This window comes from Rattus norvegicus, chromosome 1, assembly GCF_021556685.1.
Source record: "Rattus norvegicus strain SHRSP/BbbUtx chromosome 1, alternate assembly SHRSP_T2T, whole genome shotgun sequence".
Taxonomy (NCBI): Eukaryota; Metazoa; Chordata; class Mammalia; order Rodentia; family Muridae; genus Rattus; species Rattus norvegicus.
In genome coordinates this window covers 71,517,738-71,543,276 of record NC_141534.1, presented here as the reverse complement: position 1 = coordinate 71,543,276, position 25,539 = coordinate 71,517,738, and the positions used below count along the sequence as shown (strand labels likewise).

Here is a 25,539-nt window from a genome sequence, read left to right as displayed (position 1 = left end):
ACTCCAAATGTGAGTTCACATATCTGTTATATCATACTGAGAAATGCACATATTGATTTACCAACATATTTCTCAAGAACAAAATGCATAAGCAGTGCTAATTCCAGATGAAAAGAAACTTATTAATAGCATACACCTGAAAGAAAAGAGTATGTTGGTGAATTTGCACAGGTTGAGGACAACAGAGCAGATGTGATCAAAGTCATCATGAACATGGATCAGAAGAACTCACATAGAAAGAAAAGTAGTGAGATGGAGCTGGAATATGAAATGTTTCCTCATGCATAACATCATCCCAAATGGCACCAAGTTTCCAATGCATTACCATGCATTTGAGGAGACACTGAGAACTTCTCCAATACACACAGTATGTGGGTCAAGAAAGCAAAGTATTCTTGAGATTTATTCTAATTGTTTTTAAGTTTTGTATTCATGTTTGAGTGCCTGGGAATTTGAGAAGAGGACATTGCATTCCTAGATTTGGAGTTACAGTCAAAGGTTAGCTAATGCGCGGAGGTACTTGGACTCTAGGCTTTGTGATAAGAGAACAAATTTGTAACTGCTGATCTATCTCTTTGGCACTGAAGAAATCATTATACATGTTGATTCATTAATATTCAAAGAAGTGAGTTTTATCAGAGCATATAGAATTAGAGAGACAATATAAAGCACAAAATTGTAATAGTCAAATACAAGTCATACATATAGAAATACGTCCTCTATGGGAAGTGAAAATGGTTTAAGATGATCTGTTCAAGAGTTCATACAGTCTGCCTGTTGTGCATTGATTCATGAGGAGACTAGGCAGAAGATATGAGACACATTTCATTGGATTCCATTTTAAAAAATGTATGCAGAGCTATATCCAAAGTAGAAAATTCTTTTGTGCACACTCAGAGCACATTGAAATATGTTAAAGGTATATGTTTGAATTCAAAATGTGGGTATGATTAGGGAAAGAACGTACAATGTCACATATGCACAAGAGGAACAGCAAATGAAGGGCATCACTGTATCTTCTATTTAAAAATAATAGGCTGCAGTATTGAATGCAGCAGAGCAAAGGAACAAATAAGATATAAACATAGACTTCCATCAAACAGGTCTAGTATTTACTTCATGGTAAAACACCCTAAATCCAGAAAAAAAAAAAAACAGGAGAAAAGTATTTAGCATTTTGTTTTGTTTTCTTTTGTTTTAATTTTACTACCATTACCCAAAACCTAAAGTTTACCTAATTTTCACTAACTTTTATAATTTAACTATTTTATATGATCATGCAAATATATAGCTAACTGTATAATGAAACTAATTGAGTACATTCTTTTACTATCTTGTGTGAAAATGACTCCAATAATTATATATATATTTATTCATTATATATATATTTGTGTGTGTGTGTGTGTGTGTGTGTGTGTGTGTGTGTACACACTCATTTGCAGAACAGGGGTATCCATCCTTTCATGCAAAAGCCTCCACAGTTAATTATCATGTCCGTTACTATGCTGACATTTCTTTCAGAGATATTTAATAACCATGTTAGAAGTTACCAGAAGCTTTCAGTTCAGTTCTTGGCTAGAGGCTTTGGGAAAATGTCTATTCCTTTTCAAGGGCAGGCAGAAACTGAGTGCCCAAGAGTCATGGGTCATGAAGAGAAAGGGATAAACAGTGGGAAAAAATGAAGCAGTCATTGAGGCCACATTCACTAGGATCAAGCTGGGATTATACAAGAGGGCTACTAAGAGCTGACATAGAGAAGAGATTGCATAAAATAAGACAAAAGTACTGACTAGGAGAAGGATTGTTTTGGTGGCTCTGGATGCAGGGGAGGATAAGGAAGAAACATTCATCCTGGGCATTTGTTGCATCTTTTGCTTATGCCTATACAGGGTTAGAACCATGAAGCCACTGGTGTAGAGCATGAGTCCTAGGAAAATTATGTCAGGACCTGACACCAATGCTGCATACAGGATGTCACTAATTGGGTCATGACGAACAGAATAGCAGTATACAAAAGATTTCAGGTTTATTGTACTTACATTTTTATATTTTGCCCTCATATGCAAAAGATTAAGAATGCTTATAATGAAATAAATCACCCAGTTCAGGTACACAGAATAAAAAATATACTTGTGTACTTTTACTTTAAGCTTTGAACATCTGGAATCCCTGGGACTGATGATGATGGCCTGGAATACACTGAGAAAGGAAGTGCTGCCAATACAAACACCTCTACCTACTCTGTGAAAAGAGAAAGTCAATTTGCATCCAATATCATTGAGGAAATCTTTCAAGCCAAAAGCTGCAATTGTCTGGGGTATGCCTTTGGACAGGATTGCAAAGATGCTGCCTACAGTTAAGTGCATCAGAACCCAGTCTATCGACCTCAACCTGTACCTTGTTAAGTAAAGAATCATACAGTGGTAGAGGAGAAAGAAATTAGCCAAAACTCCAATCACAGTCTGAGACAAGATGATCACTCCTATAGACAGTTCACTGGCATCCATATGGTCAGTTCCTCCTCTCACTGAGGATACTAACTCAAAAGATAAGGCTGAGGCCACTTGTACTTTGTCACAGGATACACAACATTCTCTATCCTAAATATTCAATCTGTAGGGTATCAATGGTACATATGAAAGCTACTGAATGTGGAACAAAGTACTCAAATATTTGTATGTTCAAAGACACACGTGTCTCATTAATACTTCAGGCACAAAATATATAGTGCTGACATACAGCAACGAGCCTGTTGATACAATTGGCCAATAATCAAATGGCATATATTTAACTTTGGGAAATATACATAAACCCATGCAAAATGTGGTTAGATGGCAACAGTATTAATTTAAGAACCCAGATAATTTCTTTATTGATACCCAAATTATGTGGTTTTCTAATTAAGGAAATAAAAATTGAGTTTTGTAAATTAAGGTTATATTAGCAACATGCAATCTGATAATTGACAACTTCAAACGTTGACACTGGTAGATGTGGGATTACTATAATAATAGGCAGTATTGTTATTAGAATTAGTATTAGAATATTTTATGCTCAGAGCAAAATTTAGGAGTTAGAGAAAAGGATATCCCAAGAACCCAACTTTCTGGTCAATCTTCACATTTTTAGTTTCTTTGAGAATGTTTTCCAACATTTGAATAACGATTTGAGCCTAATGGTTGAAGGCTGAAAGAAATTATATTTATAAATGCCTCTACTTAAATATCCATTGTTATGCATTCAGAAAATTTTTCTTACATATTAATCAATTTGTGTATTTTCAAATTGTGAAAATTTTTTCCCCTTAATTACATTCTCAATCTGAGGAAGAGGAAATCTTGTTCAAATGAGTTCTTTATTTACAAGAAACTCCATTGCTTCATGAAGCCCATTTTACTTCTTATTACAAATGTAATGTTATAATAGTTGTAAACCTAGAAGTTCTGAATATATGTTATATTTATTAGATGAAGCACAAGTTGTTATTATTATTGTCAATTTGTTGATTTGAGAACTTTTAAATCTATTTTATTTATGAAAGTCATTTAGAAACATTTCATGGAAAACATTGTTGAACTCAAAGTGCACCATGTTACAATCTGTGACACAAACAACATACTAATGAATCCTCCATGAAGTGCTTATGACCAAGTTCATCAATGTCTATAGTCTCCAATTGTACAAGAGCTCAAAGATTAACGCTCACAGATATACATTTCCCACAAAGCTAAGCATGGTAACCAAACACAAAGAGCTTCCTTTATCAGGTGCCCTAGTGAAATTTCCTCATAAACAAAACTCTGCTTCCTTTTAGAGAAACATTACGTGATCTGATGAGCACCAGACTTCTCTTGCAATAAGACAGAGGTCAGCAGACACTAACAGTAAAGAAAGGGAAAAGTTTGAAATGGAAAGCAGTGTTTCTACAACCTGTTTTAATTTCCCCAATCCATGATTTAGGAGTTTCTGTGTGTCTTCTGTGGTCTTGCCATAATCCAGATTGAGTCCAAAGTCCTAATACCGAGTATGATCACTTACAAATACTCACACATTTTACCTTTTTTCCTTCTGCTCTCAAATTATAGTCTGTTACAGTCTCTTCAGTCTTTCTCTTCTTGGGATGCTTTTCTCAGCATGACGGCCCCAAAGTAGTCATATGCAAGGAAGCACCCTGTGCCTCAGATATGTATTTATGGTTCTGTGACCTCTCCTCCCCTCAGACCAATTATTATTTTACTTGCAGTAGCAATAGCCATTGCACATAGGTTTGAACAGGCAAGAATGTTGTTCTGATATCTTCTCCCCTGGTGACTATTAACAAAGTAGAAGTAGAAGTTCCAACTGTCAGTTCTTAAGAGAATATTGTAGAGTTCAGAGAAGTTGTTGTTATTTCCTAAGTTCTCTAGAGGTCACCAGATCTCAACTTTAGAGCTGAGAAAATAATGTGGCCTGTCTGAGGTCTACAATTGAGTTATGCATGTGTATTGTATTTCTGGATTATTGGAGGCATTCTGTAAACTAATCTATTATGTCTTCTTCATCTCAGAAGGTGTCATCATCATGTATAGAATGAAAGTCCAATGACAAATATATTTTGATATTAAGAAAGTGAACCATAAAATGACCCAGATGCTGTAAATCCACAGTAGTATTTACTGAATAAATTCTAATTGTCCAAAATAATACATCATTATTTGCTTTTATAATTGTAGTCAATGTTCAATTGTTATTTTATGAGAAAATACCATTTATCACTGTTGACATTACTGAGTGAAGGGAAGTAAAATCCTAAAGAGAGATAATATGTATGTCTGGACAATTCTGCTATAAGCAGATGGATTTATTAAATGAAATGCTACTGATTTATTTGAGTTAATTTTATATCTGGCCACTTTGCTGAAGTTGATTATCAGCTGAAGAAGTTCTTTGGTAGAATGTTTGGGACTGCTTATGTATACTATCATGTCATCTGGAAAAGTGATACCTTTATTTATTCTTTGCCAATTTGTATCCATTCAATCTCTTTTTGTTTTCTTCTTGTTCTAGTTAGCACTTCTAGTATTATACAGAATGGATATGGGGAGAGTGGGCATCCTTATCTTTTCCAGTCTTTTAATGGGATTGCTTCAAGTATTTCTCCACTTAATTTGATATTGGCTGTTGGCTTGCAGTAAATAGCTTTTTATAGGCTATTTTTATTTACATTTCAAATGTTATCCCCTTTTCAAGTTTCCTTTCCATAAACACCCATCGATCCCTCCTCCCCCTTCTTCTATGAGGGTATCCCTCCAACCACCGACCACTTCCCAACTCCCCAGCCTGGCATTCCCCTATAATAGGGGGTCCAGCCTTGGCAGGATTGAGGGCTTCTCCTCCTGTTGGTGCCCAACAAGACCACCCTCTGCTATTTATGCAGTGGGAGGATTGTCAGTCCATACTCTTTGGGTGGCTGTTTAGTCCCTGGGAGCTATTGTCAGTTGATATTGTTGCTCTTATGGGGTTGCAAACCCCTTCAGTTCCTTCAATCCTTTCTCTAACTCCTCCAATGGGGACCCTGTTCTCAGTTTAATAGTTGGTTCCTAGCATTTGCCTCTGTATTTGTCATGCTCTGGCAGAGCTCTCAGGAGACAGCTGTATCACGCTCCTGTCAGCATGAACTTCTTGGCATCAGCAATATTGTCTGGGTTTGTTGGCTGTATGTATATGGGCTGGATCCCCAGATGGCGCAGGCTCTAAATGGCCATTGTTTCAGTCTCTGCTCCAATCTTTGTGTCCATATCTCCACCTATGGATATTTTTGTCCCTCTACCTTTTAAGAAGGACTGAAATGTCCGCAATTTGGTCATCATTATTCTTGAGCTTCATGTGGTATGTGGATTGTGTGTTGGGTAATTCAAGCTTTTGGGCTAAAATCCACTTATCAGTGAGTGCATACCATGTGTATTTTTTTTTGTGATTGGATTACCTCACTCAGGATGATATTTTCTAGTTCCATTCATTTGCCTATGAATTTCATTAAGTCATTGTTTATACTAGATGTGTAGTACTCCATTGTGTAAATGTACCATATTTTCTCTGTTGAAGATTATCTGGGTTCTTTCCAGCTTCTGGCTATTATAAATAAGGGTGCTATGCACATAGTAGAGGATATGTTCTTTTTTATTTTGGAGCACGTTTTTGTATATACCCAGGGGTGGTATAGCTTGGTTCTCAGGTAATGCAATGTTCAATTTTCTGAGAAAACTCCAGACTGGTATCCAGAGTAGTTGAACCAGTTTGCAATTCCACCAACAATGAAGGAGTGTCCTTTTTTCTCCTCATCCTTGTCAGCCTCTGTCGTTGATCTTAGCCATTGTGACTGGTGTGAGGTGGAAACACAGGGTTGTTTTGATTTGCATTTCCCTGATGACTAAGGATGTTAAACATTTCTTTTGGTTCTTCTCAGTCATTTGGTATTTCCAAGCTGATAATTCTTTGTTTAGCTCTGCACTCCATGTTTTGCTTTTATTATCTTTAGGTATGAGCCTTGAATTCCTGTTCTCTCCAATATTTTTCACATGAAATAGTGTCGTACTTGGTCAAATGCTTTTTCTGCCCATGAGGATGTGATCATGTGACTCATTTCATTGAATTTGTCCGTATGATGGATTTTATTAATGTATTTTAATACTTGAACTAACCTACACCCCTGGGATGAAGCCTACTTGATCTGGGTGAATGATGATTTTGGTATTTTCTTTAATTATGTTTACAAGAATTTTATTGACTATTTTGGATCGATATTCATAAGCACGATTGGCCTGAAGTTCTCTTTTTTTGGTTGTGTCCTTGTGGGGTTTAAGTATCAGAGTAATTGTGGCTTCATAGAATGAATTAGGTAGTGTTCATTCTGTTTCCATTTTATGGAATATTTTGAGGAATTTTGGTATCAGGTCTTCTTAGAATGTGTGATAGAATTCTGAACTAAATCCATTTAGCCTTGGACCCTATTTGTTTGGGAGGCTTTTAATGACTTCAATTTACTTATGGAATATGGGCCTGTTTAAATAGTTTATGTGTCTTGATTTAATTTTGTACATGACATCTGTCAAAAAAAATCATCCATTTTATCTAGATTTTCCAGTTTTGTTGAGTATAGGTTTCTGTAGTAGCTAATGATTTTTTGAATTTAATTGGTTTCTGCTTTTATGTTTCCCTTTTCATTTCTTATTTTGTTCATTTGTGTACTGGTCCCTTTAGGGGGTTATATCTATTGTGTTGATTTTATTGAAAGAACTGGCTTTCAGTTTTGTTGTTTTTTTGTACTGTTGTCTTTGTTTCTATTTAAATGGGCCATGAGTTTTACTATTTCCTGTGATCTACTTTTTTAGGGTGTGTTTGCTTCTTTTTGTTTTAGAGCTCTCAGATGTACTAATAAGTGCTAGTATAGGATCTCTCCAATTTCTTTAGCAGGGTACATCGTGCTATGAATTTTCCTCTTAGCACTATTTTCATTGTGTTCCATGAGTTTGGGTATTGTGTCATCATTTTTATTGGATTCCAGGAAAGCTTTAATTTCTTCCTTTATTTCTTCCCAGAGCAAGTTATCACTGACCCAAGTGGATCAAGGACAAATCCAGATACACTGAATCTAATAGAAGAGAAATTTGAATACAGCCTGGAATCATTGGCATAGGGGACGGATTTCCTATGCAGAACTCCAATGGCTCATTCTTGGACATCAAGAATTGATATAAGGGACCTTAGGAAACTGAAAAGCTTCTGTAAGGCAAAAGATATATTTAATAGGACAAATCCACAACCTAGATATTGGAAAAAATCCTTCACTATCCCTACACAGGGATAGTGAGGGCTAATATCAAATATATATATGAAGCTAACTTCCAAAAAGCCAAGCAACCCAAACAAGTAAAGGGGCATAGAAGAAAGATACCCCACCATGCCACACTGGCATATGTTACACTACGTTAATACTGGCCTTATTTGTGATACTTAAAAGTCAGAAACATCCCAGATGTCCCATAATGGATTAATGGATATAAAATGTGGTTCATTTACAAAGTGAAATATTACTGAGCTGTCATGAATGAGGGCATGATGAGTTTTTAGACAAATGGATGGAACTAGAAAATATCATTCTGAGTGAAATAAATCAGAGCCAAAAGAACACACATGATAATTACTCACTAATAAGTGGATATTAGCCAAAACGTACAGAATTCCCAGGATAAAATCCACAGTCCTCGAGAAGGTTAACAAACCCTAGGGCCAAGTGAAGATGCCTCTGTCCTACTTGAGAGGGGAAGAAATCAAACAAGGAGGGTAGAGGGAGGGAGGGATCCGAGTGGGAGAGGGGACAAGGAGAAGACAAGGTGAACATGATCAGATATTGGGAAAACAGGAGTGAAGCCCTGAGGACTAGCAGAAATAATGGAAACAGGCAACCTCAGAAGGTAGAAAGTAGGGGAACCCTCTAGAATATACCCTGATAGTTGAGAGATGCTCAGGACTCAAAAGTATGAACCTTCAATATAATGCCCAACTGTGGAAAAAGGAACTTGTAGAATCTAGATCAAAATGTGAATTCTTCACTCCTTCTTTACAAGCGGAACAAGAATACCCTTGGCAGGGAATAGAGAGGAAAAGATTAAAACAGAGACAGAAGGAAAACCCATTCAGAGTCTGCCCCACATGTGGCCCATACATATACAGCCACCCAATTAGACAAGATGGATGAAGCAAAGAAGTGCAAGCTGACAGGAGCTGGATGTAGATCTCTCCTGAGAGACACAGCCAGAATACAGCAAATACAGAGGCGAATGCCAGCAACAAACCACTGAACTGAGAATAGGACCCCCGTTGAAGGAATCAGAGAAAGAACTGGAAGAGCTTGAAGGGGCTCGAGACCCCATATGTACAACAATGCCAAGCAACCAGAGCTTCCAGGGACTAAGCCACTACCTAAAGACTATACATGGACTGACCCTGAACTCTGACCTCATAGGTAGCAATGAATATCCTAGTAAGATCACCAGTGGAAGGGGAAGCCCTTGGTCCTGCTAAGATTGAACCCCCAGTGAACGTGATTGTTGGGGGGAGGGCGGCAATGCGGGGAGGGTTGGGAGGGGAACACCCATGCAGAAGGGGAGGGGGAGAGGTTAGGGGGATGTTGGCCCGGAAACCGGGAAAGGGAATAACACTCGAAATGTAAATAAGAAATACTTAAGTTAGTAAAAAAAAAAGTAATAAAAAAAGGAAAATTTGAACTGCTTGATATTGTTATATCAATGTTAATATGGTGATGACTTCTTGGGGTTGGACAGGAATATAATTGTTTGTTTAACAGTGACATGTTTATGTGTCACATTGATTAGGAGTCTGTTGGCCTTTCTAATTTTATGTCAAATTGACACTTGCTAGAGCCATTTTGTATGGGGCAACATTATCTGGAAAATTGACTACAATATATTATCTTATGGGACAATCTTTTGTGCATTCTCTTGATTAATGATTTAAGTGGGAGAATCCATGATGTTGTGGATAATGTCACTCCTATGCAGGGCAATCTACGCAGGAAATCAGGCTGCAAAATGACTGACAGAAAACAAGTAAACTACATTCTCTAATATCTAAATACCGTTTTGTGAACTACAACCTGATTCCACCATCCCTGAATCTTAAGATTGGGGAATCTATTGTCAACAAAGAAAATGTCTAATATTTTTCAAATCTATTGCACATTTGCATTAAAAGAACAAAGCTTAAACTGAAGACCTCATTTACTGGAGATCAATTCCAACACAAAAATGAGAAAATACGTTTAGAAATGTATTCAATATAAAACATTCCAAACTGAATTTCTCCAGAAATAAAATTAAAATGTTATGGAAATATATGATGTGCCTGTCATAGTATAAGTTTAATTGGCGTACTTACAGAAGAATATGAGAAGGAATCTTGTAGACTGACCACAGGGTGTCTCCATGAATGAGCAGCATGTAGACATATTTCCATTTTTGGAAAATCGTTGAGAAAGTTGTGGCTGACTCACATGCAAAGAATTCATATTAGTATTTTAAAGATTTACACCAAAAGTAAAACTATATGTTTTAATGTCATAGAGTATCTTGTTGGAAAAGAAACCCATTAAAATGTATAAGGTATGGTTGTAAATATAAAAACAGGGATTCAGAATTATGAAAATTACTGTTAGAAGGAGAAATGAATAGATACAGGAAACAGAATGGGTAACAGATGGAGAATTAACTCAATAGATATTCATAATGTGATTATGATATTAACTGATTAAAAAGCAGCTGAGAGCCTTTCAACATGCATATCACTTCATTGAGTAAATTGGCTGTTTGAAGAAACATACCTTAAAACTAGTTAAAAATTAATAAAAAATAAATTCATTTAACAAGTTGCTCACAAAATATAGCACTAAAATGTAAAAGAAATTACTTTCATGTTAAAGCATGTTATCACTCTTACAACTTTGTAAAACATATAACTATAGCTTTAATGTCTTTTGAGACATTTTACACTTCTCTAAGTTGCACAGAGTATTTGTAAATATAGAGTTAAGAATAATTAATTCCACATAAATAAGCATATGCTCAGACATATACATATGTAATATTTATACTTGTACTTCATGCACATATTCACAATGCAAAGGCTTATTTTAATGAGTCATTTACCTCGCTAATAAATGATGGCTCTCCTCCACTTACAAAAATATGGTGTAATTATAAAAACAATAAATTTTTAAAAACTTTCAAATTATATGTTCATATTAAGATAATATACCCCTGCTCGTTTTTTGTGGAGATGAAACAAAAACCCCTGAACACAGTAGACCCAGGTCTTAAGATTAGGAAGGGGCTGACAGTTGGGAAACATCCAGAAATTAATACACCAACATTCACAAGGAGCCATCTGTGATTACTAGAAAGAGTCATACATACAATAAAGATGCAGGAAAGTGTGTAAAAGAAGGCAAAAGTGCTCACCAGGAGAATGATGGTTTGGATAGCTTTGGACTCAGGAGATGATCTAGAGGATACTTTGGCACTGGACATGTGTTGCATCCTCTGCTTGTGCCTATGAAGTATGAGAACCATAATGGTGCTGGCCCAGACCATGAGCCCCATAAAAAGAAAATCAGGAACTGAAAAAAGTGCTGCATACAGTATGTCTCTGAATTTGTCTATAGTAGTAACACAGTATCCTATATCTTTTATATTTGCTGTGTCATTCTTGCTGTATTTTCCTCTCACATACACAAGGTTAAGGCTACTGGTAAGCATGTACAGAATCCAGCTTAGGTAAACAGAAGAACCAATTTGTTCTTGTCGTCTTCCTTAAACTCTGAACATCTGGATTCCAATGGGCTAATAGTGATGGCCTGGAAGACACTTAGGAAGGTGGTGCTGCCTATGGACACACCCCTGCCCACTTAATGGAGATAGTAAGTCCCTTTGCATCCAAAATCTTTTAACCCAAAAGACAACACTGTCGGTGGCGCTCCTTTACACAACAGAATTAAGATGTTGGCTATACTCAAGTGTATCACAATCTAGTATCTGGACCTTAACCTAAACCCATTGAAGTTAAATAATAAATAATGGTGGAAGAGAAAACAATTGCCAAAAAATCCCAACTGCAGTCTGTAACAACAGCCACTTCACTGGCTGCCATCGTGTTGCATCCAGCTCTCAGCCCAATACTGCAAGGGAAGATCAGGCCAGCCTTCAGATACTATGCCTTTTACAATGAATTCTACCAGAAATGGTCAAAAGCATTTACTTTACTTTGAAATTAGTTGGTATGCTCGCAGTCTAACATTACTACACTACTATTATATTAGAAATGAATATACTGAAACTTGTGTCAAAGCAGTCAATTTTTTTAAAAAAAGTAATGCTCTAATTTGGCTTGCTAAAACTGGCTGGAGAGAGAGAGAGAGAGAGAGAGAGAGAGAGAGAGAGAGAGAGAGAGAGAGAGAGAGAGAGACAGAGAGAGAGAGAGAGAGACAGAGAGAGACAGAGACAGAGAGAGACAGAGACAGAGAGAGACAGAGACAGAGAGAGACAGAGAGAGAGAGACACAGAGAGAGAGAGACAGAGAGAGCAGTGAATCAACAGTCTTCATACCTTCTAGTTATAGATTATTTTCAAGCAATGAAGTTTAATATATTATCTAGTTTTACAGAATCCTATTGTGAATCAGTGTGGAAATGATTTTGCTGCAATAAATTATGTGCACTTCTAAGTGATTTTTTTTGTTAATGAAAATATGAGTAGTTACCAAGCAATTTGTTTAAATTTTGAAACATTTCAGACATTATAATGCAACAGGTCTTTGACATGTAATGAGATATTTGCAAAGAGGCCAAACTCAATAACAGAAAAGTCACAAATGCCTCACACAACTAGTTAGGAATGGAGACAATAATATTCATTCAAACAGTTTTCATGGTCAAAGATCATAATAGATGGACAGACAGACAGACTGATAGATAAATAGATAGTTAGATACGTCTTTCTCCCCACATCTTTGCTATTAGTGAGTCACAGGTTTCTGCCCTTTTGCCATTAGTGAGTTAAAGGTTTCTGCTAGTGGCAATCAATTATACTCACTGAACTCTTTTACTTGCTAGGATGCTGATCTCAGTGCCTGGCTAAGTGATCAGGTTGCTAGTTGTAGTCAGGTCCCAAGTGCCTGGGATAAAGGCCTATGAATTCTGTGACCTTCCCTCCCCTTAGACCTACTTATTAGTTCACTTGTTTTAGCAATGTGTCATAATCAAGGAGCCATACATTTTCTGAACACTCTCCCCCAAAAGTGATATTTAGAGAAGGCAATTACAAGTCTCTTCTCAGTGTGACATAAGTTAATGTTAGACAAATTGGGGAGACTCTTCTTAACTTATCCTTGATCCCTGGAGGCAGACAGGATCCTGCACAGAGGGACCTGAAAACACTGAACTGGGAAAGACTGACAATGAATTGTGTCTCTCGTTGAGTTTCTACTTTTTCTCAGTAGGAACAAGCACAAAATAGAGGGTTATTTTCTGTACCTCATCTCTGTAAGCTGCTCCATCATTTTAGTTCCAAGAAGATTAAAGAAAGATATAAATAGCTTGGGTGGGTGGGGTTTTCCCACCACTGTGAGTCATTTACTTTTTAAAAATCCAAATCATTCATTTTGATTCTCTTTAAATGCAGTCATCTACATTTTTTAGAAGAAGCTTAACTGGTGACTTTTCCTCCATACTATGTACTAACTCAATAGGTTGCAGAAGAAATAAACCAATACAAATATTTGCCATTGATAATGTAAGTTTTATAACTAGATAATAATGCTTTATTGATATAAACAAGACATATTTTGGCTATAGGACAAAGAAATCAATTTTGAAGTGAAAAAATTTCTCCATTTGGTTACCATTGACAGTGATACAGGGTATAATCTAGGCTATTTGGTAAAAAACAATTTCAACTGTCTTATCTAGCCTACACTGTAGCACATGTTATTGACTTTGAAGCAAATATACACAAAAGAAATACTAGAAAGATCGTTTAAGGGTTAATCAACTTTACTCTTTGGATAAGAGCACTTCTTCTAAGGATACATTTTTATGTTGCCTAATATAAAAACAAGACAAAACAAAACAAAAACATATTTAGATAAATCTAGGCCCCAATAAGAATTTATTAACCTTTTTACGTTTCCTTGTTTTTAATCTTCTGTCTCTGTCTTTTTCTGTCTTTGTCTCTGACTCTGTGTGTTCTCACTCCTACATACAAAATATATACATACACACAAGTATACATACATATAAAAATACATATTTATATATGTTTTTGCTTCTCCAACATTCAGTGAAGAGAAGCTTTTTATTGCAGTAAGTAGTGAACCCAGAGAAGCATTACTACTGAAATGATTAGAATAAGAAATTGAATGCACAACATTATATGGGACAAAGGAATCATTTTTTCTCTGCAAGCCTCACAGAATATTCTCACTAGAGAGTGGAAAAATTGTAAAAGTCAGAGGACAGGGAGGATTGTGTGAATGTTGTCATTCAGGCAATGACTTCTCTAACAGTTTTGGTTTCCCACCAGCAATTGTGGTTTCTTTTCCTTAAATCATCTTATAATCATCTAATGATTTGCTTTACTGACCACGGACATACTTAACTGTATAAGATGAAATGTCAAAGTTGTTTTGATTTGCATTGCAGAGATGACTAGTAATGTTGAACATTTCTTCAAGGGTTTTTCAGCCATTTCTATTTCATCTTTTTAGATTTTTTGATAGTTATTTCTTGTTTGTAATTGGGTTGTTCCATTGTTCAAATTTCAGTTCTTTACATGTTATGTATTAGTATCTTTAAATACTGTTCTTCTATTGGTAGTACCTATCTCTGAGGTGAGGTGACATTAGTGGAGGTAAGATAAAAATGTGTCCATTTTTCTAATTCAATATGCAAATATGTATCCTGTCATTGGAGTTTTGAGACCTTTAACATTGAGTTTATTAATGATCAATGTTTATTGACTTCTGATATTTGTTTACTATGGTGTGTGTTTTTGTCTCCTTTTAACTTACTTTTCTGTGAGTTTTAATTTATTGTGCCTTCTTAAGTGTGATTAACCTCATCAAAATGAAAGTTTCCTTCTACTTCTATTTGAACATATGGATGGATGGATAAATGATAGATAGATGATAGATAGATAGAGAGACAGACACACACACAGACAGACAGACATTTGTTTTTATTTTAGTATGTTTTCTTTATCACAGGATGGATAATTTTGCTGTGTATAATTTTCTGCTCTGGAATCTGTAATACTTTAGAATTTGTAGAAGGTTTATCTGTCTTGAATTCAGAAATTGAATATTATTCTACTAGGTCTACTTTTATATGTAACTGATCTTTTTCCTCTTAAGATTTTAATAGACTTTCATTGTTTTGTTGACTGTTTTTAGAATTATGTATCACAGGTAATTTATGTATGGTCGTGTTTACTTAGAGCTCTGTATGAATCTTGTACCTTGATTTGAATCTCCATCTCAAGGTTATCAATTTTATTATTGATTTTGTGAAAAATTTTACTGTGATTTTGATCTAGCTTTCTTCTCACTTCTCCATCTCTAATATTTATATATTTTGTTTTTTATGCAGACTCCCAGAATTTTTTAAATGTTTTGTGCCTGTAGTGTCTTAGAGTTAACATATTCTTTTACTGAGGTATACACTTATTCTATCTTGTCTTCAACAACAGAAGCTCTATTTTTTCATGTTTTATACTGTATTAATAAGATTGATTTCTCAGATTTTGGTTTGACGTCATACTTTTTCAGTTTTATTTCAGTTTGGGTTTTCTATAGTAGTTCTGTTTCTATTTCTTGTCTTGAACTGTATTTGATATTTTATTCAGTTATTGCTTCATGTGTTTGCAACCTTCATTAAATAATTTATCTATTATCCTCATTAATGTTCTTGAACATACACAAATCTGACGTGTTCAGTTCCTATTCTGTGTTTCAGGTAAGTTTAATTTCTAAGGGCTTACTGTAATAAGGTAACTGAGCTCTGGTAGAGACATATTGTCTTGGAAACTCATGTTTGTGTTTCTCAGTATGTGGAGCTATAATCTTTGATGTGTTTCTTGGTAGTGATATTATGTCTTGTCTTCATTTTGTTCTATTTTTTGTTGCTGTTATTCACTTAGGATCAAGTAATACGATCACTGTGGAATCCCTAGTAGGAGGTGCTGCAGCAAGTCCAGTGGGTGGTAGAAAGGAACAGATATTGCCTAGGAGGAAAAGAAGAAAGTTGCTGTGGTAAAGGGCTAAGTGCATCATGGCTACACCAATAGGTGGTAGTCCCAAATGTGATGGGGTGGTGAAGGATTGTCCTGTAAGCAGTCTGTAGTAAGAAAAAGACTATGCAAAGACAGGGATAGATGGGCTCCAACCGTGAGTTATAGTTCTCAGAGAATAGAATTAGGTTGGAAGGAGGAACTCTGCAATAAGGCTAGTATAGAAATCTTAATTTTCTTCTCAGTTCTCTTGTAAACCAAAGAGTACTATTCTGCTTGGGAAAGTCAGCATCACATATATAACTTTGGTGACCACTCATAATATTACCTTTCTTCCTACCTCTTTTTTTCAGTATAGACATGTTGTGAGATACCATTCTGGTGGAAATATGAAAAAAAATTCTCCTTACTTTAGAAGAAGAACAGATGAAAATGAGTAGATTCAGAACACATAGCAAACTAGATAACCCTCAATAGAAGAATGGATACAGAAAATTTGGTACATTTACATAATGGAGTACTACTCAGCTACTAAAAACAATGACTTAATGAATCTTACAGGCAAATGGATGAGACTAGAAAATATCATCCGGAATGAGGTAATCCAGACACACACACAAAAAACACATATGGTATGTATTCAGTGATAAATGGATATTACCCCAAGGCTCAGAATATCCATGATACAATTAACAGACAAAATGAAGCTTAAGAAGAATGAAGACCAAAGTGTGAATGCTTCAATCTCACTTAGAAGGAGGAACAAAATAATCACAGGAGATAGAAGGAGAGAGAGAGATAGAGATAGAGATAGAGATAGAGATAGAGATAGAGATAGAGATAGAGATAGAGAGAGAGATAGAGAGAGAGAGAGAGAATGAGAGAGAGAATGAGAGAGTTGAGGGAGGGGGAGGAAGGGAAGGAGGGAGGGAGGGAAAAGAGAAGAGGTGGGGTGAAAAGGAGGGCAGGATCAGGGGTGGAAAGAAACAGCAGAGAAGTACAGAGGGTAAAGAAATAGAATAGAAATATGTAGCAGTGGGGGAAAGTCGCAGATGACAGGGAAGTAAGAGATTCCCAGGACCCAATGAAAATGACATTACCAGAAATACCCAACAAAAGGGATATAGAACCTTAGATACCACCTTCAGTAGATTGGCATGTCCCCCAGATGAACGATGGGGCCACCCACTCATCTCAAAATTTTTAACCCAGAATGTTCCCTGTCTAAAGGATATACAGGGACAAAAAATGGAGCAGTGACTGAAGAAAGGCCATCTAAAGACCGCCTTAGCTAAGGATCCATCCCATTTGCAGACACCAAACTCCAACACTATTGCTGATGCCAAGATGTGCTTGCTGACAGGAACCTGGTATAGGTGTTCCCTGGGGGGGGGGGTCTGCCAGCACATGACTAATACAGATGGAGAATCAGCCAACCATCAGACTGATGCTGGGGAACCCAATGGAAGAGTTACGGGAAGAGATGAAGGAGCTATAGGGGATTACAGCACCACAGGAAGAACAATAATGCCATATAACTGGACCACGCAGAGCTCCCAGGGACTTAACTACCAATCCATGGAGGGATCTGTGGCTCTAGTTACATATGTAATAAAGGATTATCTTATCTGGCATCAATGTGGGAGAAGGCCCTTAGTCCTGTGAAGACTTGATTCTCCAGAGAAGTGGGATGATAGAGTGGTGACGGAGGAATGCAGGCTGGGTCAAAGAGCATTCTTAAAGAAGCAAAAGGGAAGGGGAAGGGATGGGAGGTTTGCAGGGGAAAAACTTCAAGGGGGACAACATTTGAGATGTAAATTAATAAATTAACCTATTTTAAACAAGAAAAACATTCAAAAACTATAAGTAAAGTAGGTTTACTTAAATAAGTTTATTACTGTTACTATTTGTAGCCAAGTAAAGTTAAAATACATACATATATATATATATATATGTATATGTATATATATCCTTTCCTTTATCCCTTGAACTTTGCTCATCCCACAAACAATGTTCCAGAGATAACTTGATGTTCACTAAATGATCTTGGTTCGACATCCAGGGGCACATTTACAAAAATATTGATGATACACTGCTTTCTTATATAAACCCTTGTTTCATGAGAAATGGTATGAAATCCAGGATTTTAATGAGAGGTGTCAGGTACTCATTAAAGTCTTCATTTCTAGACCCACTGCATTAGATTATCAGATGGCTCTTGTACTGGGGAAGATTTATCACTGCTGCTTTTAATGGCATACTTTTATCAAGACCTTTTGTTAATCAAGACTTTTGATCCTATGACTAATTTGATTCTGAGGTGCCATGGAAATAAAGACAGACAAGGGCTAATAGGCTGACAATCTGAGACAGGTAATAGCAGGTTTCAATAGCCAGATCAACATTATACTTTCCTCATATATTGTACTGCATAATGAACCTTAATGGAAGGATAAGGTTTTTACTGGCAGATGCAATATACTGACTCTGTCATATTTTCACAAATAAGTTTGGTTTTATTTTCATTAATATGTAATAACAACATTTCTTCTCTCACTTCTTTCTTTAATCCACTAAATAACCCACTGTCCCAATCCCTCTGAAATTAATGGCCTCAATTATTTTAATTACACCCATTTATTGTTATATCCATTTACCTACACTTGCATAAATTTAAAAATAAAACTATTACTAGAGTCCATTTCATGTTGCTACTATGTATGGAATTTCAGTGATCACGAAACCAATTAAGGAGTTCTGCCCTGGGAAACTCTAATTCTCCTCTTCTATTGACAATTTAGAAGAAACTGTGAGAAAACAATGCTAAAGTATTATAACAAGCATAACTTTATGATTGATACATTTTTAAAAAAACAAACATCTGTTGAGTAGGGATTTAAAGAATCATCTGAAGAACTGTTATTATATGCTTTGAAGCTCACACAAGAAATTCGTGTGAACTAACATCTATTCATATTTATTTATCCATTGAAATTGTTTGTTTATCTACCATAAGAACATGTTAGAAACTCCAAATGTGAATTCACATATCTGTTATATCATACTGAAAAATGCACATATTGATTTACCAACATATTTCTCAAGAACAAAATGCATAAGCAGTGCTAATTCCAGATGAAAAGAAACTTATTAATAGCATACACCTGAAAGAAAAGAGTATGTTGGTGAATTTGCACAACTTGAGGACAACAGAGCAGATGTGATCAAAGTTATCATGAACATGGATCAGAAGAACTCACATAGAAAGAAAAGTAGTGAGATGGAGCTGGAACATGAAATGTTTCCTCCTGCATAACATCATCCCAAATGGCACCAAGTTTCCAATGCATTACCATGCATTTGAGGAGACACTGAGAACTTCTCCAATACACACAGTATGTGGGTCAAGAAAGCAAAGTATTCTTGAGATTTATTCTCATTGTTTTTATGTTTTATATTCATGTTTGAGTGCCTGGGAATTTGAGAAGAGGACATTGCATTCCTAGATTTGGAGTTACAGTCAAAGGTTAACTAATGCATGGAGGTACTTGGACTCTAGGCTTTGTGATAAGAGAACAAATTTGTAACTGCTGATCCATCTCTTTGGCACTGAAGAAGTCATTATATATGTTGATTCATTAATATTCAAAGAAGTGAGTTTTATCAGAGCATGTAGAAACAGAGAGACAATATAAAGCACAAAATTGTAATAGTCAAATACAAGTCATACATACAGATATACGTCCTCTATGGGAAGTGAAAATTGTTTAAGATGATCTGTTCAAGAGTTCACATGGTCTGCCTGTCGTGCATTGATTCATGAGGAGACTCAGGCAGCATATATGAGACACATTTCATTGGATTCCATTTCAAAAATGTATGCAGAGCTATATCCAACGTAGAAAATTCTTTTGTGCACACTCAGAGCACAATGAAATATGTTAAAGGTATATGTTTGAATTCAAAGTGTGGGTATGATTAGGGAAAGAACATACAATGTCACATATGCACAAGAGGAACAGCAAATGTAGGGCATAACTGTACCTTCTATTTAAAAATAATTGGCTGCAGTATTGAATGCAGCAGAGCAAAGGAACAAATAAGATATAAACATAGACTTCCATCAAACAGGTATAGTATTTACTTCATGGTAAAACACTCTAAAACCAGAAAAAACAGGAGAGAATTATTTAGCATTTTGTTTTGTTTTGTTTTGTTTTGTTTTAATTTTACTACCCTTACCCAAAACCTAAAGTTTATCTAATTATCACTAGCTTTTATAATTTAACGATTTTATATGATCATGCAAATATATAGCTTGCTGTATAATGAAAATAATTGGGTACATTCTTTTACTATCTTGTGTGAAAATGACTCCAATAATTATATACATATATTTATTCATTACATATATATTTGTGTGTGTGTGTCTGTGTGTGTGTGTGTGTGTGTGTGTGAAAACACTCATTTGCAGAACAGGGGTATGCATCCTTTACATGCAAAAGCCTCCACAGTTAATTATCATGTCTGTTACTATGCTGACATTTCTTGCAGAGAGATTTAATAACCATGTTAGAAGTTACCAGAAGCTTTCAGTTCAGTTCTTGGCTAGAGTCTTTGTGAAATTATGTATTCCTTTTCAAGAGCAGGCAGAAGCTGAGTGCCCAGGAATCATGGCTCATGAGGAGAAAGGGAAAAACAGTGGGAAAAAACGAAGCAGACATTGCAGCCACATTCACTAGAATCCAGCTGGGATTATACAAGAGAGCCACTAAGAGATGACACAGAGAAGAGATTGTGTAAAGGGAGACAAAGTACTGACTAGGAGAAGGATTGTTTTGGTGGCTCTGGATGCAGGGGAGGATATAGAAGAAACATTCATTCTGGGCATTTGTTGCATCTTTTGCTTATGCCTATACAGGGTTAGAACCATGAAGCCATTGGTGTACAGCATGAGACCTAGCAAAATTATGTCAGGACCTGACACAATTGCTGCATATAGGATGTCACTGGTTGGGTCATGACGAACACAATAGCAGTATACAAAAGATTTCAGAGTTATTTTACTTTCATTGGTATATTTTGCCCTCAGATGCAAAAGATTAAGAATGCTTATAATGAAAAATATCACCCACACAGAATAACAAATATACTTGTGCACTTTTACTTTAAGCTTTGAACATCTGGAATCCCTAGGACTGATGATGATGGCCTGGAGTACACTGAGAAAGGAAGTGCTACCAATACAAACACTTCTACCTACTTTGTGAACAAAGAAAGTCAGTTTGCATCCAATATCATTGAGGAAGTCTTTCAAGCCAAAAGCTGCAATTGTCTGGGGTATGCCTTTGGACAGAATTGTTAAGATGTTGGCTACACTTAGCTGCATCAGAACACAGTCTATAGACCTCAACCTGTACCTTGTTAAGTAAAGAATCATACAGTGGTAGAGGAGAAAGAAATTAGCCAAAACTCCAATCACAGTCTGAGACAAGATGATCACTCCTATAGACAGTTCACTGGCATTCATATGGTCAGTTCCTCCTCTCACTGAGGATACTAACTCAAAAGATAAGGCTGAGGCCACTTGTACTTTGTCACAGGGTACCCAACATTCTCTATCATAAATATTCAATCTGTCTTGTATCAGTGGTACATATGAAAGCTACTGAATGTGGAACAAAGTACTCAAATATTTGTATGTTCAAAGACACAGTGTCTCATTAATACTCCAGGCACAAAATATCTAGTGTCTGAAGCACAGCAATGAGCCTGTTGAAACAATTGGCCAATAATCAAATGGTATACATTTAATTTTGGGAAATACACATAAACCCATGCAAAATGTGGTTAGATGGCAACCAAATCAGTATTAATTTAAGAACCCAGATAATTTCTTTATTGATACCCAAATAATGTGTTTTTTTAATTAAGGAAACAAACATTGAGTTTTGTAAATTAAGGGTATGTTTGCAACATGCAATGTGATAAGGGACAACTTCTACCATTGGCACTGGTAGATGTGGGATTACTATAATAATAGGCAGTACTGTTTAGAATATTTTTTGCTCAGAGCGAAATTTGGGAGTGAGAGAAAAGGATATCCCAAAGAACCCAATTTTCTGGTCAGTCTTCACATTTTTAGTTTCTTTGAGAATGTTTTCCAACATTTGAGTAACGATTTGTGCCTAATGGTTGAAGGCTGAAAGAAATAATATTTATAAATGCCTTTATTTAAATATCCACTGTTATGCGCTCAGAAAATTTTCTTACATCTTAATCAATTTGTGTATTTTTAAACTCTCAAAATTTTGTTCCCATTAATTACATTCTCAATCTGAGGTAGAGGAAATTTTGTTCAAATGAAATCTTTATTTACAAGAAACTCCATTGCTTTATGAACCACATTTTACTCCTTATTACAAACATAAGGTTATAATAGTTGTAAGCCTAGAAGTTCTGATTATATGCCATGTTTATTAGATGAAGCACAAGTTATTATTATTGTCAATTTGATGCTTTGAGAACTTTTAAATCTGATTTTATTTATGAAAGTTATTTTGAAATATTTCATGAAAACTTTGTTGAACTCAAAGTGCACCATCTTACAGTCTGTGACACAAACAACATACTAATGAATCCTCCATGAAATGCTTATGACCAAGTCCGTCAATGTCTATAGTCTCCATTTGTACAAGAGCTCAAAGACTAAACCTCATAGATACAAATTTCCCACAAAGCTAAGCATGGTAACCAACACAGTTTCCTTCATCATGTTCCCCTAGTCAAATTTCCTCATAATCGAAGCTCTGCTTCCTTTTAGAGAAACACTATGTGATCTGATGAGTAGCAGACTTCTCTTCCAATAAGACAGAGCTCAGCAGTCACTAACAATAAAGAAAGGGAGAAGTTTGAATTGGAAAGCAATGTTTCTACTACTTGTTTTAATTTTCCCTGATCCACTCTTTAGGAGTTTCTGTGTGTCTTCTGTGGCCTTTCCAAAATCCACATTGAGTCCAATGTCCTAATATCGTCTATGATCACTTACAAATACTCACACATTTTACCTTTTTTCCTTCTGCTCTCAAATCGTAGTCTGTTACAGTCTCTTCAGCCTTTCTCTTCCAGGGATGCTTTTCTCAGCATGACAGCCCCAAGGTGGTCATATGCAAAGAAGCACCCTGTGCCTCAAATATGTATTTATGATTCAGTGACCTCTCCTCCTCTCAGACCAATTATTATTTTACTTATAGTAGCAATGTTCATTGTATATGGGATTGAACAGGCAAGCATGTTGTTCTGAAGTTTTCTCACCTGGTGATTATTACCAAAGTAGAATTAGAAGTTTCAGATGTCAGTTCTTAAGAGAATATTGTAGAGTTCAGAGAGGTTGTTATTTCCTTAGTTTTCTAGAGGTCACCAGATCTCAACGTTAGAGTTGAGGAAATAATGTGGCCTGTCTGAGGTCTATAATTGAGTTATGCATGTGTATTGTATTTCTGGATTATTTGAGGTGTTCTGTAAACAAATCTATTATGTCTTCTTCATCTCAGAGGGTGTCATCGTCATATATAGAATGGAAGACCAATGACAAATATATTTTGATATTAAGAAATTGAACCATAAAATGACCCAGATGCTATAAATCCAGACTAGTATTTACTGAAGTAATTCTAGTTGTCCAAAATAATTCATCATTATTTGGTTTTCAACTGTAGTCAATGTTCAATTGTTTTTTATGAGAAAATACCATTTATCACAGTAGAAATTACTGAGTGAAGTGAAATAAAATCTTAAAGAGAGATAATATGTATGTCTGGACAATTTTGCTATAAGCAGATGGATTTATTAAATGAAAATTTGTTAAATTGTCAAATCAAATTTCATTTCCGGACATGATCTTTCTTTGTGATTAATTGGTATGTGATGACTGAGGTGCCTAAACACCAGAGGGGGCTGACATTGCTTTTGCTTGATTATGATAACTAGTTAGTAAGAGCACATTTCTATGGCACCATGCACTAATGATGTAGTGTATAGAAAACTAAATATAAACTGTCGACAATATACTCTCACTGTATCCTGCATGGTAGAATGATGACTTTCTAGGCAAGTGGTTCAAGAGTGGTACAGCTGTTATGGGAGTAACCAATCATTTAAAAATGGCTATGACGCCTGTTTGTTATTTGGGATTTCATATCTGATACAGTGATCTAGTCAAACGTCACAGACTGTAGATATCATAGGTCTACTGTTGTTTTCTTCAAAAATCAGTCATGCTTTTAAACCTTCTTTTAAATATATTTGTAATCATATATTCATTCTCTCCACCTTTTGTTAAGTTTATTTTTCTTTTGAGTTTTCTGAGGCAGAGATGAGTAAGAATGTTTCCTTTTTAAATATATGTTTATATCTGAGGGGAACCTCTATGTTTTCAGATATTCCCAGTGAAAGTCACACATTTCAGGGACCCACTTAATGGGGACAGAACAGCTAGGAAGACAAATCTTAATTTGTACAATGTATCTGCTTACTGTAATGGTAGCTCTGCATTCCTTGAAATGCCACAAAACCACTAACTAAGTTGAGGCAGCTTATTATAAAATACCATTCCTTATTCAGCAAATAGTGAAAAATCAACAAGAAACTATTTCTCTAAGACTTTTCGGATAATTAGTGGTATCTACCACAGGACACATAGTTTCCAGTGAAACTGATGGACTAAAAGTATTACTGCAAAGCCTGAAGACAATGCATTTAAGACTATATAAAAAGTACCTGTGTCCTTTAGTCATAGTTTTCCTTGGATTGCTTTGATGAAACACCAAAAGAGAATCCAGATGGAATCTCGTAGAGTGTAGCATGAAGAGAGGTCAGGGCATACTAAAGGTCAGAGACCTAGGGGCATACTGAAGGTCAGAGGACTAATTGATGGAATCACATCTATTTCCACCAGGGTCCTGGAAATGACTTAAAGTCATCAGTCCTACTGCTTTACTCTATTAATGTAAGCCTAGTGAGGTAAGGTTTTAGCCTCCATACAATGTACAACCTCATCTAGGCCTAGATTGTTTTCAGCCTCTAAAAATTACTGATGAACAAGCTCACTCCTCTTTTTGGTCATTCTGAACTCTAGCTGGATGGTCAACTCAGCTGTTCTGGCCCAAACCCCTCTCAAAGCTGACTGATTCATTCTGCCTTCTCTCTCTCTTAGCCTCAAACTAATTCTGACCAATTTATTCTAATCTTTTGAGCTCTTTCTCATTCTCTAGCTCATTCTGCCTTTGCTTTTGTCTTGCTTATTCTCTCTTAAAATGTCTTCTACAACGCTCTGTGTAAAACTGCTTCATTTTTTTCCTTTCTCTTTCCCTTAACTGCCTATCCTATCCTATATCCTCTCATGAGTCTTGCGCATATCCTATCCAGTCAACTCTCTCTCATATTAATCACTTTATCTGCCACTCAGTTAGACGTCAGTTTGAAACCTGGATAACTCTGTCTTGAAAGTATATTTACCTTCATTTTTTGGACTAAAGGTGTATACGAGTAGGATATGTTTGTCTTCCAGCCAGAAGGATTCAAGTTGTGTGCTCATGGATGAGCCACACCACAACTAGTAACAGTTTTGGTTTCAGTAAGTAAGACAATTTTGGGGTTCACTGTGTGATCCAACATTCTGCAACAAATTGTGTTTAATTCCCCA

The 25,539-nt window shown here is 35.9% G+C and overlaps 1 protein-coding gene and 2 pseudogenes across 1 annotated transcript; all 3 read right to left on the bottom strand.

Moving 5' to 3' along the window:
- Positions 1–1,559: 1,559 nt before the first annotated feature.
- Positions 1,560–2,527, bottom strand: Vom1r112 (vomeronasal 1 receptor 112). Its single transcript, NM_001408831.1, is given in 1 exon segment — positions 1,560–2,527. A coding segment is annotated over 1 exon segment (948 nt). The 5' UTR covers positions 2,508–2,527.
- Vom1r-ps22 (vomeronasal 1 receptor pseudogene 22) lies at positions 10,794–11,703 on the bottom strand (annotated as a pseudogene).
- Vom1r-ps21 (vomeronasal 1 receptor pseudogene 21) lies at positions 20,362–21,466 on the bottom strand (annotated as a pseudogene).